Genomic DNA, 14,207 nt, shown 5'->3' on the forward strand with positions numbered 1-14,207 from the left:
CATTACATTTTGTCAGCCAGTGACTGTCAAACAAATAACTGCCGGTCTCACAGTGATTGACCGTTAATTAACATAAACACATTTAGCGTCTCCTGGCTTCCACACACTACAAGCCACTGACGCCAACCTTTGGAACATCTACACTTTAAAAAGTCTCAGAAATCCATGTAAGAAAGCCTACACCATCACAAAAAATCCATTATTTATCTTAGACAGGTCTAAAGAAACATGATATGAAGAAGAACGGAATAGCAGACTGAGTTGTCCTTATGTTAGGCTCTGATCTTGCTATGCCATATGGCTGTGGGCTACACTAGTTCCTTTAGCAGACAAAATGTGCTTAGTATTCTGTGGCATTATTTTTCAGTATGAAGAATACAATTGAACACAGATTCATTAAATAAAAAGGATGTTTTCGCCAAACAATTTCTGAGGGAGTGCGCATGCTGTGTTGAGCGGTTAACAAAGAATTTGAATACATTCTAAGGTTGCATGACACAACTCTAATGATGATTTGAAAAAAGTCACATGAAAGGCATGAGCTCTACTTTGTTTCTTGTGCAGGCTGTACACACTTCATCAGTCTCTCATTCACAATTTGACAAGCACTTGATAATGCCTTGAATTTCCCGGCGGCATCCCTCTTGTGTGGCGGGAATGCCCCCTAAAAAAATCCTTGCCTTTTGCGGCCAGTGGCTATTGTGCCCCTGAATATAATCATTATAATTCCCTCCTCCAGGCTGCGTGCTACAAAGCGTGCTCACTCAGATATCGCCATTCTTATTAGCCAATGCCCATCAAGTGATCAGATCCTTCTCACAGGCGTCTCAGCTCCGAAGTAGGCTACAAGTGAAGACAGACACATCGGCGACGCAACTGCGTTCATATTGAAGATGCTAGAAGAACTGTCCACATTTACTTTCATCAGTCAACAAGATGAGTAGGCCTAACCAACAGAAAAAGCACTCGCTTATGTCAATCTACTATCCCCCGTAGTACACAAGTTATATTGGTCCACTTGTCCTTTTTGAGGGAGAAATAAATATTCCAAACATAGTCATGGACATGTGTGGGAATGCGAAAGATCCCAAATGAACCACACCGTACCAGACACGTTTGTGTAGAGAACATCTCATTGCCTACAGATTAAAATACTACAAATACTGGCCTGAATATATCTATTAATCAACTGCAGTAATAATGAGTATTGCTGGGTCAGCATCTGCTATTTGAATGACTTCTGAGGTATTAATTATGAGCTTGTCTTCTTAATTAAGGGACGGGTTCAATTGGAAATGTATTAAAATCACCACTAGCAACGTGTTTAAAGAACAGTTGCCAAAAACAAATTAAACTGCCGTGAGGGGAAAACATTGTATCAAGAACAAAGCTTGGTGTAGAATGACAAATAAGTTACTGTGTTTCTAGACTTTAGCCTGGCTGGCTAGCCAGGCCATTAACTCATAATTGGGTGAACCCCTGTGTGGAAGAGGATGCCATTTGTGTATGAAAGCAAATCATAGTTGATCTTATATGACAGGGGTAGGCAACTAGATTCAGCAGCGGGACCATTTTTGTCAGAGCGGATGGTCGGAACATAATTATAATAATTTGCACACTGCAAATTGACCACAACTAAGCCCAAAAAGAGGTTGTATATGAAAATAATAATAACTTCATACCTTGTTTTGGCCGCCTTGTGTCGACCCGTTCCATAAAGTGCTCTGATACCAGATGACCACAAAATGAAAACAAGCATGAAAGAAATGTCAAAAGGGACAGAGATCCGGCCTGTTGCATGAGAGGAGAACCACACAAAATCATGAGGTTGGGATGGGAGATATTGGCCTTGATGACATAGTTAATCATGAGGTTGTGATGGGAGATATTGGCCTTGATGACATAGTTAAATCATAAGGTTGTGATGGGAGATATTGGCCTTGATGACATAGTTAAATCATGAGGTTGGGATGGGAGATATTGGCCTTGATGACATAGTTAATCATGAGGTTGGGATGGGAGATATTGGCCTTGATGACATAGTTAAATCATGAGGTTGGGATGGGAGATATTGGCCATGATGACATACTGTACAGTGCATTCAGAAAGTATTCAGACCCCTTGACTTTTTCCACGTTTTGTTACATTACAGCCTTATTATAAAATTGATGAAATACAACATTTTCATTATCAATCTACACACAACAACCCATAATGACACAGCAAAAACAGGTTTTTAGAAATGTTCGCAAATTTATATTAAAAAAACTACTTTAATATCTTATTTATTTACATAAGTCCCTTTGCTATGAGACTTGAAATTGAGCTCAGGTGCATCCTGTTTCCACTGATCATCCTTGAGATGTTAATACAACTTGATTGGAGTCCACCTGTGAGAAATTCAATTGATTGGATATGATTTGAAAAGGCACACACCTGTCTATACAAGCTCCCACAGTTGACAGTGCATGTCAGAGCAAAAACCAAGCCATGAGGTCGAAGGAATTGCCCGTAGAGCTCCGAGACAGGATTGTGTCGAGGCACAGATCTGGGGAAGCATACCAAAACATTTCTTCAGCATTGAAGGTCCCCAAGAACACCGTGGCCTCCATCTAGAGCTGGTCGCCCGGCCAAATGGAGCAATCGGGGGAGAAGGGCCTTGGTCAGGGGAGGTGACCAAGAAACCGATGGTCACCCTGAAAGCGCTCCAGAGTTCCTCTGTGGAGATGAGAGAACCTTCCAGAAGAACAAGCATCTCTGTAGAGTGGCCAGACGGAAGCCACTCCTCAGTAAAAGGCACATCGCAGCCCGCTTGGTTTGCCAAAAGGCACCTAAAGGACTCTCAGATCATGAGAAACAAGATTCTCTGGTTTGATTAAACCAAGATTGAACTATTTGGCCTGAATGCCAAGCGCCACATCTGGAGAAAACCTGGCACCATTCCTACGGTGAAGCATGGTGGTGGCAGATGTTTTTCAGCGACAGGGACTGGAAGACTAGTCAGGATCCAGGGAAAGATGAACGGAGCAAAGTACAGAGAGATCCTTGATGAAAACCTGCTCCAGAAATCTCAGGATCTCAGACTGGGGCAAAAGTTCACCTTCCAACAGGACAACGACCCTAAGCACACAGACAAGACAATGCAGGAGTTGCTTCGGGACAAGTCTCTGAATGTGTGTGCCAAGCTTGTAGCGTCATACCCAAAAAGGCTATAATCGCTGCCAAAGGTGTTTCAACAAAGTACTGAGTAAAGGGTCTGAATAGTTATTTAAATGGGTATTTCTACAAACCGATTTTTGCTTTGTCATTATGGGGTATTGTGTGTAGATTGACGATAGCAACAACAAAAAAATTATTCCATTTTAGAATAAGGCTGTAACGTAACAAAATATGGAAAAAGTCAAGGGGTCTGAATACTTTCCGAATGCACTGTGCATAGTTGAGATTGGGACGGGAGATATTGGCCTTGATGACATACAGTACCAGTCAAAAGTTTGGACACACCTACTCATTCAAGGATTTTTTAACATTTTTACTATTTTCTACATTGTAGAATAACAGTGAAGACATCAACACTATGAAAAAACACATATGAAATCATGTAGTAACCAAGAAAAGTGTTAAACAAATCAACATATATTTTAGATTCTTCAAAGTAGCCACCCTTTGCCTTGATGACAGCTTTGCACATTCTTGGCATTCTCTCAACCAGCTTCACCTGGACTGCTTGTCCAACAGTCTTGAAGGAGTTCCCACATATGCTGAGCACTTGTTGGCTGCTTTTCCTTCACTCTGCGGTCCCACTCATCCCAAACCAATTAAACTCCGTTGAGATCGGGTGATTGTGGAGGCCAGGTCATCTGATGCAGCACTCCATCACTCTCCTTCTTGTTCAAATAGCCCTTACACAGCCTGGAGGTGTGTTGGGCCATTTTCCTACTGAAAAATAAATGATAGTCCCACTAAGTGAAAACCAGATGGGATGGCGTATCGCTGCAGAATGCTGTGGTAGCCATGCTGGTTAAGTGTGCCATGAATTCTAAATAAATCACTGACAGTGTCACCAGTAAAAGCTCCCCCACCCGTCACTCCTCCACACTTCACAGTGGGAACCACACATGCAGAGATCATCTGTTCACCTACTCTGCGTCTCAGAAAGACACGGCGGTTGGAACCAAAAATCTAAAATTTGGACTCATCAGACCAAATGACAGATTTCCACCGGTCTAATGTCTATTGCTCATGTTTCTTGGCCCAAGCAAGTCTCTTCTCCTTAGTGGTTTCTTTGCAGCAATTCGACCATGAAGGCCTGATTCACTCCTCTGAACAGTTGATGTTGAGATGTGTTTCTTACTTGAAGTCTGTGAAGCATTTATTTGGGCTGCAATCTGAGGTGCAGTTACTGTAACTAATGAACTTATCCTCTGCAGCAGAGGGAACTCTGGGTCTTCCTTTCCTGTGGCGGTCTTCATGAGAGCCAGTTTCATCATAGCGCTTGATGGTTTTTGCAGCTGAACTTTCAAAGTTCTTACATTTTCCAGATTGACTGCCCTTCATGTCTTAAAGTAATGATGCACTGTCGTTTCTATTTGCTTATTTGGGCTGTTCTTGCCATAATATGGACTTGGTATTGTACCAAATAGGGATATCTTCTGTATACCACCCCTACCTTGTCACAGCACAACTGATTGGCTCAAACGCATTACAAAGGACAGAAATTCCACAAATTAACTTGTTAATTGAAATGCATTCCACCTCATGAACCTGGTTGAGAGAATGCCAAGAATGTGCAAAGCTGTCATCAAGGTAATAATAAAAAATTAAAAAAGTTTTATTTCACCTTTATTTAACCAGGTAGACTAGTTAAGAACAAGTTCTCATTTACAACAGCGACCTGGCGGGTGGGTACTTTGAAGAAACTCAAACATAAAATATATTTTGATTTGTTTAACACATTTTTGGTTACTACATTATTCTATATGTGTTATTTCATAGTTTTGATGTCTTCACTATTATTCTACAATGTAGAAAATAGGCGTGTCCAAACTTTTGACTGGTACTGTACTTAGTTAATCATGGTGGAGACAGGAGATATTGTCCTTGATGACATAGTTAATTTGTCCCATGCATGATCTCAGCTGAGGTGGCGGCTTACAGCCCCAAATAAATACACAGGTGGATCGACAGTCAGGACACACAGAAAGAATTGATTTAATGGAACAAATGGTGTATATTCGGTACAACAGCACCCTCTAGTGTTGACTCCTTGACATGTAGTTTCTAGTCTATTATCTAGTTATGCCCTCATGGCTAGCTTGACACAAAACAGCATCCTTGTTGAGGCACAGCAAATAACACAAACTCAATACTATTTAGTTGTCACAGAAATCTCTTGAAAACGTCTCACAGTGCTATCAATATATACCGTGCAAAAAGCTGTTTGTGCACTAGCTGCTATTGCAGAATGGTAAAATGATTCCCATTCTGACTACCACTACAACAAGTCCTCTTTATCCAGCAGATCCATTCTATGCTTCACACACTCACTAAAGAGATGACTGGACATAGAGGGACCGATGACCCGGACACTAAACTCCTTCTGCACGTACAGAACGTCTTCATAAAGGTGGTTTACCTCGGCACAGATTAGCAGCAGCCTCTTTCTCTCACGCACGTCCTGCTTTCTATAGTCTATAGTGTGGATTCTCAGGGTTGACTGCCAAACAGCGACCAAATCAGTCAGCTCTGATATGGTCAGTTGGACTTCAGAGAGACCCTTGCTGTTGCGTCCTCCTCTCAGCGATATCAGAGTCAGGTCGGCCATATCATTGTCATCGAACACAGCTGACACACTGTGGTTCCTAAAACATTGGTCAAACTGGTCTTTAGAAAATCTCTGAATGTAAAGAAATATGTTTGTGTCCACCCACGTGGACTCCTCTTCCACGTCAACATCACCACCTGAGCTGACCTTGGAAGTCCCTGCTGCCACTGGGCTTGACGGAGATGGATCTTGGCTTGACGGAGCGATGTACTTCTCTAATGTGTGACTGCTGCTGACAACCTTGGATTCCCCACTCTCTGATGCCATGGAGCTCGGAGAATGATCAGAGCTTGATGGAGCTGCCCTGCGGTGCTTTTCCAAGGATTGATTTATTGTAGAAGCCCCACTCCCTCCTGCCACAGAGCTTGACAGAGAATGATCAGCGCTTGAGGGAGCTGCCCCGTTCTTCTTCTCCCAGGTGTAACTGCTGACCCGGAAGTCCACCTCAGCACCATCACCAGATCTGACCCTGGAAGACCTACTCTCTACTACCACAGAGCTCAGGTAATGATCATGGCTTGATGGAGATGGAGCTCTGTGCTTTTCCCAGGCATGACTGCTGCTGACCTGGGATACCCCATTCCCTGCTGCCACTGAGGTCAGGGAGTAACCAGAGCTCGATGGAGCCCTGTGCTTCTCCCCTGGGTGACTGCTGCTGCTGGCAGTGGCCCGCTGGAGCAGGTCCTCTCTCAGGGCCCTGACGGCAGAGAAGGGTCCCTCCACTGAAGCTTTACCCTCCTGGCTGGGTAGAAGGCAGATCCTCACTGATCTGTGAGCAGACTGCAAGCTTTGGATCACGGTCTCCTGCTGTTCCTCGTCACCGAAGATTGACAGGTCCACTTTAGCATTCACGTAGAACAACACCTATGACATGATGAATATAGGATCAGTCAGTATGTGTACTGTGTGTACTGTTCCTTCCATGCAGGAATAGAAACATTTACTGTATTGATTTACTGTTGATTGATTGGATTGCCTGACTGTACTCACGTCTTGGGTGAATTTGTATACAGTGATAGGGTAGTCTTGAGGGAACTCCTTGTCACACATTATCTGTTTCTTTCTGATTACCATCTCAGCATCTGTTACAATACATTTGTTGTTATGATCTATAGGCATATATGTAACAAAACTACATCCCAGCTAAGAACATTTTTGTTACAGTATTTCTGTTACCTCTGGTGTTTTCAAATGTAACAAAAGCCACCCCCTTGAAGCTGGTCGGGTACTTGACGTTTTCTACATCTCCTCCGTGGCTTCTGGAGCTCTGGAAGTGAATAACCAGCTTGTCTGCCATGCGACTGCTGGACAGTGTGTCTGGTACACCAGAGACCACGACTGTCCTGTTCTCCTCTGAGAGGTTCATCATCTAGAATGAATGGCATGCAAATAAACCATGGTCATGTGGAGGTTTAGCCTATCTATCACTAAAACGATGCAAATAATTCAGATTGTAAAACGTATCTTTTCTTAAAATGTATTCTCTTTGAACTGATCTCTTAAAATGCTGTGGATGTTAAAACAAATAACCAAAAACTACTCTTGAATGATTTTAAGGGTGTGTTCGTAAATTCACTCTGGAATGTCTGAGTGGCCTCTGGGCGTTGGTAAATTCAGAGCGTTTCGCTCTCTGCGCGTGGACGCTCTGGCCAGGAGTAGGTTTGATCCGAGCGTTCTGACCTCACAATGGCAGTCAAACACCCAAGCTAACTGGCTAAAGTTAGCTAGCTACGTCCAGACAAGAATTAGGGAACGCCTAACTCTGACCATTTTACTCACCTTAGCAGAGCTGGTTAGGCTGTTGTCATGTTATCTAGAGCATTGGTGACTGTAACTGTGCTGCTGGCAAAAAATGTTTTAGCCGACGTTGACTGACACCGGTCATAGTTAACTGGTGTTGAGCGTTCGTTCTGGCACACTCAGACGAGAGTGCTCTGAAATCGGAGTAGATAGCCAGAGTGAATTTCCGAACGCACCCTAAATCATGCCATAACTTAGCAGAAAACTGGATCTATCATGATTGAAGTAGAACTTACCCGTTTCAGTTTAAACAACACTAATTTCAACTCAGAGCGAGATGTAGTATATGTCGACTGCCATTGACAATATGAAAACCAAACGCGTTTACCTTGTTTCGGTTTCGATGTGTGAATCGGAGTAGAATACCTGATCTAAGGTCCGTTTAGCATTTCTGCTTTATGGATTTCAGATGGATACGCGGATACTAGACCTGCGTCTACTCAATAATTATCGATATACTGATGCCGAGTTCAAAACAACTGGGAACTCTGAAAAATACGAAGTCAAATCAGGAGGTCAGTGATCTTGTTTTAAACGCACTGAAGTCCCAGTTCCCAGTTGTTTTGAACGCTGCATAACACGATAATACAGGTCTCTCCGCCCAACGCGGCACCGCGGGCTGTCTAGCTCCCGCCTATCCGTTCTGTGGATTGGTGGATAAGTAAGGATACGTAAACGCCTCCAAATCAACTACACACAGTCACCACCTCCGCACCAAGAATAACGTTTATTCCGTTGCGTTTGTTTAAGCTGTTTATCCCGCTTATACCACAGTTCCCAAATAAAACAATACTAAGCACATATTTACAGGTAGAAATAAAATTTGTTTCGTTTTTATTTTCATTTATATAAGCGAATTCATACTTTCTCATATTTTGGTTGCTAGAGATGCGACCCAGTCGTTCGTCCTTATGTTCCGTTGCCATAACGTTATGATCTCTTGTTTGCTAGCTAGCCAGCTAGCTACGACTAAGACAATCACGACCTAGTCTGCAGACAGAATAACAGCAAAGTAACTTGGTAGCTGTTTTCTCAATTCATTAAGATACATCCATAACAATGAGCTGATAATGCCCGATTTTGCTTGACATAGTTATAAAAGTTTTCCTTCTCGTCAGGACACTCGTGAACACTGACTGTTAATTACGAGGAGATCGCATTGCATATAAAACACTACGCTAGAAGCTATCAAACCTGCCAATATGACAACTGAATAAATAAATACTTGTTACTGAAAACCGCTGGTCATACACATGTTTATGTGGGAGGATTTGACAGTACAGTGACCAGAGAAGTTCATGTTCATCACTCACCACGTTAGGTCATCAGATGCTCCAAAAAAAATGGCTCTTCGCTAGCTAAATTTTTTTCTCGTTGGACCTGCGTTTACAATGTATTCAATTTCAGTTTGTGTAGTTGTTGGTTTAGCTTTCTGTAACTTTGTAGCAAGTATATATTTGCTTGATATATATAAATTATATTTGCTTGATGCGCGAAACAATGAACATACGCCACCTACTGGAGGAAGACAGATTTTCCGCCGAGTTGAGCCTCTGCTCTCCGCCATTGGTAGTGAAAATGCAATAATAACAAGTCCACCAGTGGGCACTGTCGCTCTAACCTTGAAATTCGGTTCATACCATCGGCACAATAAACAAAATATATCACAGATTCTCCTTGTAGGATGAACACCACAATATTGAAGGTAGAGTTTCTCTGGGGCTTTTATATTTTACGTTGGATGATGATATCCTATGGAGAACAAACCGTGTTAAATTCAATGTTTATACAAGAACACAATTACTGTAGCTAATATAAATGATACAGTTAACTGACAAAATAATGAAAACCCTTTAGAGTAAATGAGGGATACAAAGTATATTGAAAGCTGGTGCTTCCACACAAGTGTGGTTCAATTAACATCCCGTCATGCTAACATGTAGAAAAATGCTGGGTAGGCCATTATTTTGGTAACCATGGCTATGCCTCCATAGGATGACAATGTCCCAATGCACAAGTGGTCACGGAATGGTTTGATGAGCATGAAAAACGATCTAAACCATATGCCATGGTCGTCTGTCACCAGATATCAACCAAATTGAACACTTATGGGAGATTCTGGAGAAGTGAATGAAACAGCATTTTCCACCATCAACAAAACACCAGATAATGGTGTGGCAGCCCTCCGACAGAGTTCGACACTTGTATAATCTATGCCAAGGTGCATTGAAGCTGTATGTTGGCAGTTACCTGTATGTCCTTGGTGGTAATGACGCCAGCAGAAAGAATCTCATATTTTGTCAAATGACAGGGATGGTGTTGAAATGACAAAGCACATCGTTTTGGTGTAAACATTTATTGTTTTCAAACAGAAATAAAAACATCTTGCACCAGCAGACTGTACATCTCTCCTGAATCCACCATCAACAACCATCTTAAATCTCTCCTGAATCCACCATCAACAACCATCTTAAATCTCTCCTGAATCCACCATCAACAACCATCTTAAATCTCTCCTGAATCCACCATCAACAACCATCTTAAATCTCTCCTGAATCCACCATCAACAACCATCTTAAATCTCTCCTGAATCCACCATCAACAACCATCTTAAATCTCTCCTGAATCCACCATCAACAACCATCTTAAATCTCTCCTGAATCCACCATCAACAACCATCTTAAATCTCTCCTGAATCCACCATCAACAACCATCTTAAATCTCTCCTGAATCCACCATCAACAACCATCTTAAATCTCTCCTGAATCCACCAGCAACAACCATCTTAAATCTCTCCTGAATCCACCAGCAACAACCATCTTAAATAGACATTTGTTTGGGTATGATGGGGTTAGGGGTGTGTTGTGAATAATGCACACTTTTCCAGTGACCCTTCTGATAGGATACAAATGGTAAAACGAACTAAACATGAAAGGAATTTGGCCTGGCCACCCTATATAGTGCACTACTTTTGATACGTTAGCAGGGAATGGGTGGACTGAACAGAGAGGGTTGGAGGAGGTTGGTGAGAAGGCCATTCATTTTAGAAAAGCTCAAATAGAATAAACCATCAATGAGATGCACCAAGGTTCTCATCTTTTACCTTCAAAACGATAAACCACTATCAAAACAAAAACTTCTCCTTTGTGCCAGTGCAAAGATACCATTTACTGTGTAGAAAAGTGAGAATAATTTAGCTACCATATCAGTGATGATTTATTGTGAATGAAATTGGTGAGTCAGAGTTTATACAAATGGAATTGGATGGCGTGTCTTGTCTTTAGGGGTGTTTGGGAGAGGGATGGCCCGGGGCACCAGAGTCCAGTTAGAAGGCACAAAAAGAACATTCTGTTGGGCTAAGTCCCAAACAGAACCCTATTCTCTAGATAGTGCACTACTTTAGACCAGGTCCCATAGGGCTCATAAAACCACAGCCCTATGAGACCTAAGTAGTGCACTATATAGGGAAATAGGGTGCCATTTGGGACACAACCTTGTTCTAGAAGACTCTAATCTGCTGTTTTAGTAGCACACCAACTGACTAAACAGGAGACTGACTCTACGGGCCGAATACTAACTTGATATTATACACCAGCACAACTCAGACTTTCGTGTAAATCAAGCTTTTACGTCAATGGGACATTTTAAACTGAAATCTGGAGTTATCTGTTGCAGATCTCAAATCAGAATCCGGCCCAAAGAGAGACACTCTTGTCCAATGAGACACTTGGTATATTATCCTCTTGTAATGAATGAGTACAACCCTGCTTTGGGTGTTCTGACTGCAGCTTTTAACAAACATAAAACAAAATAAAATAAAACATGCTGCTCCTTTACCATGTTCTGTCTGCAAATAAAATATGACACTTTTGGAACTTCAAGCTTTTTTTTCTGTCTGTGTCTTTGTGTTTCAACATTGGTGTGTTGTCAGATCCTTTTTACACATTTTCATCTCAAAAAATAGAGAACGTTCTAAAGGCATTTCCAGAAAGCCTCTACAACTCAAGTGAAGAAGCTGTTAGATAATGCCAACCGAGTGATACTCCATCAGTCTGTCTGTCAGTCCGGTGGGAAGTGGAGACTAGTGAGTGATGCTTGCAGAAGAGGGGTGTCTGGTTGGTTGGCCAATGGCAGCAGTGGAGGTGGAGGGGCCATGGCGAGGGCCCGTGACAGGCAGCCCCTCATAGCACCCCGTGGGAGACCCTAGAACAACCTCTCAGGGGCCCTAGTAACATATCACCCCACCCTGCTATTGAGAGCAAGTCCTCTCCTGGTTGGCTGGCTACAGCACCCCACCCTGCTATTGAGAGGTGGTCCTCTCCTGGTTGACTGGCTACAGCACCCCACCCTGCTATTGAGAGCTGGTCCTCTCCAGGTTGTGAAACTCAGAGTGTCTCTTGCTAGTTCTCAGTTTGAACGTTGTGGTAAGGAGGGGCCCAGGGCCGGCAGGGCCACTGTGTCTGAGCAAGGCGTTCTGAGCTGCGTACCTGGAGGGAAACACAGCCAGGATGGTGTAGGTGGACGCCAGGTCGTTATGGTTACTACTGGGGGGTTTGGAACAGGAAGTAGTGTCAGTGTTTGTGTCACCGTTTTTACCGTCCCCCCCAGCCCCACAGTGCTTCAGCAGGGTTTCACCAGACTGGTTCTGGTGTTGGTGCTGTTGGGTCTCAGACAACCACTTGATCATGGCCCCTCCTCTGTATAGTTCCCCCAGGAGAGAGTCTGCCTCCGTACGACTGATGCCCTCTGGTAGCTCCAGCACCTCCAGGACTCCACTGTTCACTGCAGAGAGAGAATTGATTGATTCACCAGGTCAGTTATTGACAACATGATCTTTTACCACTTACTGCATGGAGACCAACAGAAGCTGATCATCTCTAGTGGCAACAGGGATGACATTTAGTTTTGATGTTTTTGGGGAGTAATTGTGGACCAATAAACACTACTAGAGTGATTTCAATAAGGATAATTTTTCCTTCTAAAATAAAATCTTGCTGTGTGGAATCCAATATGTGAGAGAATCATTATATCCCTAAAACCTAGGTACACCAGTTTATGTATTTAGCCAGGTGGGAATTCTGCCTAGTCTATAAATTCTTCTTCTTACATGAACAAATACACTCCCGTATGGTCCTTCAGTGCACAGCAAGTGGTTTATAATGAGAATATATATACACATACAGTACCAGTCAAAAGCTTCTAACACACCTACTCATTCAAGGGTTTTTCTTTATTTTTACTATTTTCTACATTGTAGAAAAATAGTGAAGACATCAAAATGTGAAACGCATATAGAATCATGTAGTAACCAAAAAAAGTATTAAACAAATCAAAATACATGTTATATTTGAGATACTTCAAAGTAGCCACCCTTTGCCTTGATGACAGCTTTGCACACTCTTGGCATTCTCTCAACCAGCTTCATGAGGTGGAATGCATTTCAATTAACAGGTGTGCCTTGTTGAAAGTTAATTTGTGGAATTTCTTTCCTTCTTAATGCGTTTGAGCCAATCAGTTGTGTTGTGAGAAGGTAGGGGGGGTATACAGAAGATAGCCCTATTTGGTAAAAGACCAAGTTCATATTATGGCAAGAACAGCTCAAATAAGCAAAGAGCAACAACAGTCCATCATTACTTTAAAACATGAAGGTCAGTCAATCAAGAAAATACTTGCTTGGGCCAAGAAACATGAGCTATGAACATTAAGACGGTTGGAAATCAAATTTGAGATTTTTGGTCTTTGAGACGTAGAGTAGATGAACGGATGATCTCCGCATGTGTGGTTCCCACCATGAAGAAGGTAGTGTGATGGTGCTTTGCTAGTGACACTGTCTGTGATTTATTTCGAATTCAAGGCACACTTAACCAGCATGGCTACGACAGCATTATACAGCGATACGCCATCCCATCTGGTTTGTGCTTAGTGGGACTATAATTTGTTTTTCAACAGGACAATGACCCAACACACCTCCGGGCTGTGTAAGGGCTATTTGACCAAGAAGGAGAGTGATGAGGCCTCCACAATCACCCAACCTCAACCCAATTGAGATGGTTTGGGATGAGTGGGACCGCAGAGTGAAGGAAAAGCAGCCAACAAGTGCTCAGCATATGTGGGAACTCCTTCAAGACTGTTGGAAAAGCATTCCTCATGTAGCTGGTTGAGAGAATGCAAAGAGTGTGCAAAGCTGTCATTAAGGCAACGGGTAGCTATTTAGAAGAATCTAAAATCTATTTAGATTTGTTTAAACACGTTTTTGGTTACTACATGATTCGATATGTGTTATTTCATAGTTTTGATGTCTTCACTATTATTCTACAATGTAGAAAATAGTCAAAATAAAGAAAAACCCTTGAATGAGTAGGTGTCCAAAACTTTTGACAGGTACTGTTTTTTAATTTTTTTGCTAGGTTGTTTATAAATATTATATTAGAAAAAATATTGTTCTAAGACTCAAGTGTGATGATCAACAGGAATCCATTCACAGACCATTATTATTTATACTCCAAAATAAATAAAACTGAACTGGGTTACATAATCAAATCACATATACAGGGTTTTTTCTGGATCAAAACGGGGCTTAGGT

The 14,207-nt window shown here is 42.2% G+C and overlaps 2 protein-coding genes across 21 annotated transcripts in view; both read right to left on the reverse strand.

The window, feature by feature from the left end:
- Nucleotides 1-5,187: 5,187 nt before the first annotated feature.
- LOC139532733 (uncharacterized) lies at nt 5,188-9,339 on the reverse strand. Of its 4 annotated transcripts, none has more exons than XM_071330698.1 (4): nt 8,938-9,339; nt 7,001-7,193; nt 6,815-6,906; nt 5,188-6,688 (listed from the first exon to the last, which is right to left on the reverse strand). In XM_071330698.1, the coding sequence occupies exons 2-4, from the start codon at nt 7,191-7,193 to the stop codon at nt 5,495-5,497; spliced, it is 1,479 nt and encodes a 492-aa protein (XP_071186799.1). In that variant the 5' UTR covers nt 8,938-9,339; the 3' UTR covers nt 5,188-5,494. The 4 variants fall into 4 exon arrangements, with proteins under 4 accessions (XP_071186799.1, XP_071186798.1, XP_071186796.1 ...); XM_071330697.1 differs by having other exon boundaries at nt 7,953-9,339; XM_071330695.1 differs by having other exon boundaries at nt 7,861-9,339.
- Nucleotides 9,340-9,964: 625 nt separating this feature from the next.
- The window catches only part of LOC139532731 (R3H domain-containing protein 1-like), a 56,766-nt gene continuing 52,523 nt past the window's right edge, over nt 9,965-14,207 (reverse strand). For 15 of the 17 annotated variants that reach the window (XM_071330689.1, XM_071330680.1, XM_071330687.1 and 12 more), the window contains one exon: nt 9,965-12,406. In XM_071330689.1, the coding sequence (XP_071186790.1) occupies nt 11,976-12,406 (431 nt within the window). In that variant the 3' untranslated portion in view covers nt 9,965-11,975. The remainder of the gene's footprint in view (nt 12,407-14,207) is intronic. The other 2 variants (XM_071330694.1, XM_071330693.1) reach the window with 2 other exon arrangements.

Source organism: Salvelinus alpinus, chromosome 10, assembly GCF_045679555.1.
Source record: "Salvelinus alpinus chromosome 10, SLU_Salpinus.1, whole genome shotgun sequence".
Lineage (NCBI taxonomy): Eukaryota > Metazoa > Chordata > Actinopteri > Salmoniformes > Salmonidae > Salvelinus > Salvelinus alpinus.

Excerpts from the sequence above, each read along its gene's own strand:
- LOC139532733 (XM_071330698.1), bottom strand. The coding sequence starts at position 7,193 with ATGATGAACCTCTCAGAGGAGAACAGGACAGTCGTGGTCTCTGGTGTA. Across the intron at positions 6,907-7,000 it reads TACATTTGAAAACACCAGAG|ATGCTGAGATGGTAATCAGA; the intron begins GTAACAGAAATA and ends GTATTGTAACAG. Across the intron at positions 6,689-6,814 it reads TATACAAATTCACCCAAGAC|GTGTTGTTCTACGTGAATGC; the intron begins GTGAGTACAGTC and ends ATCATGTCATAG.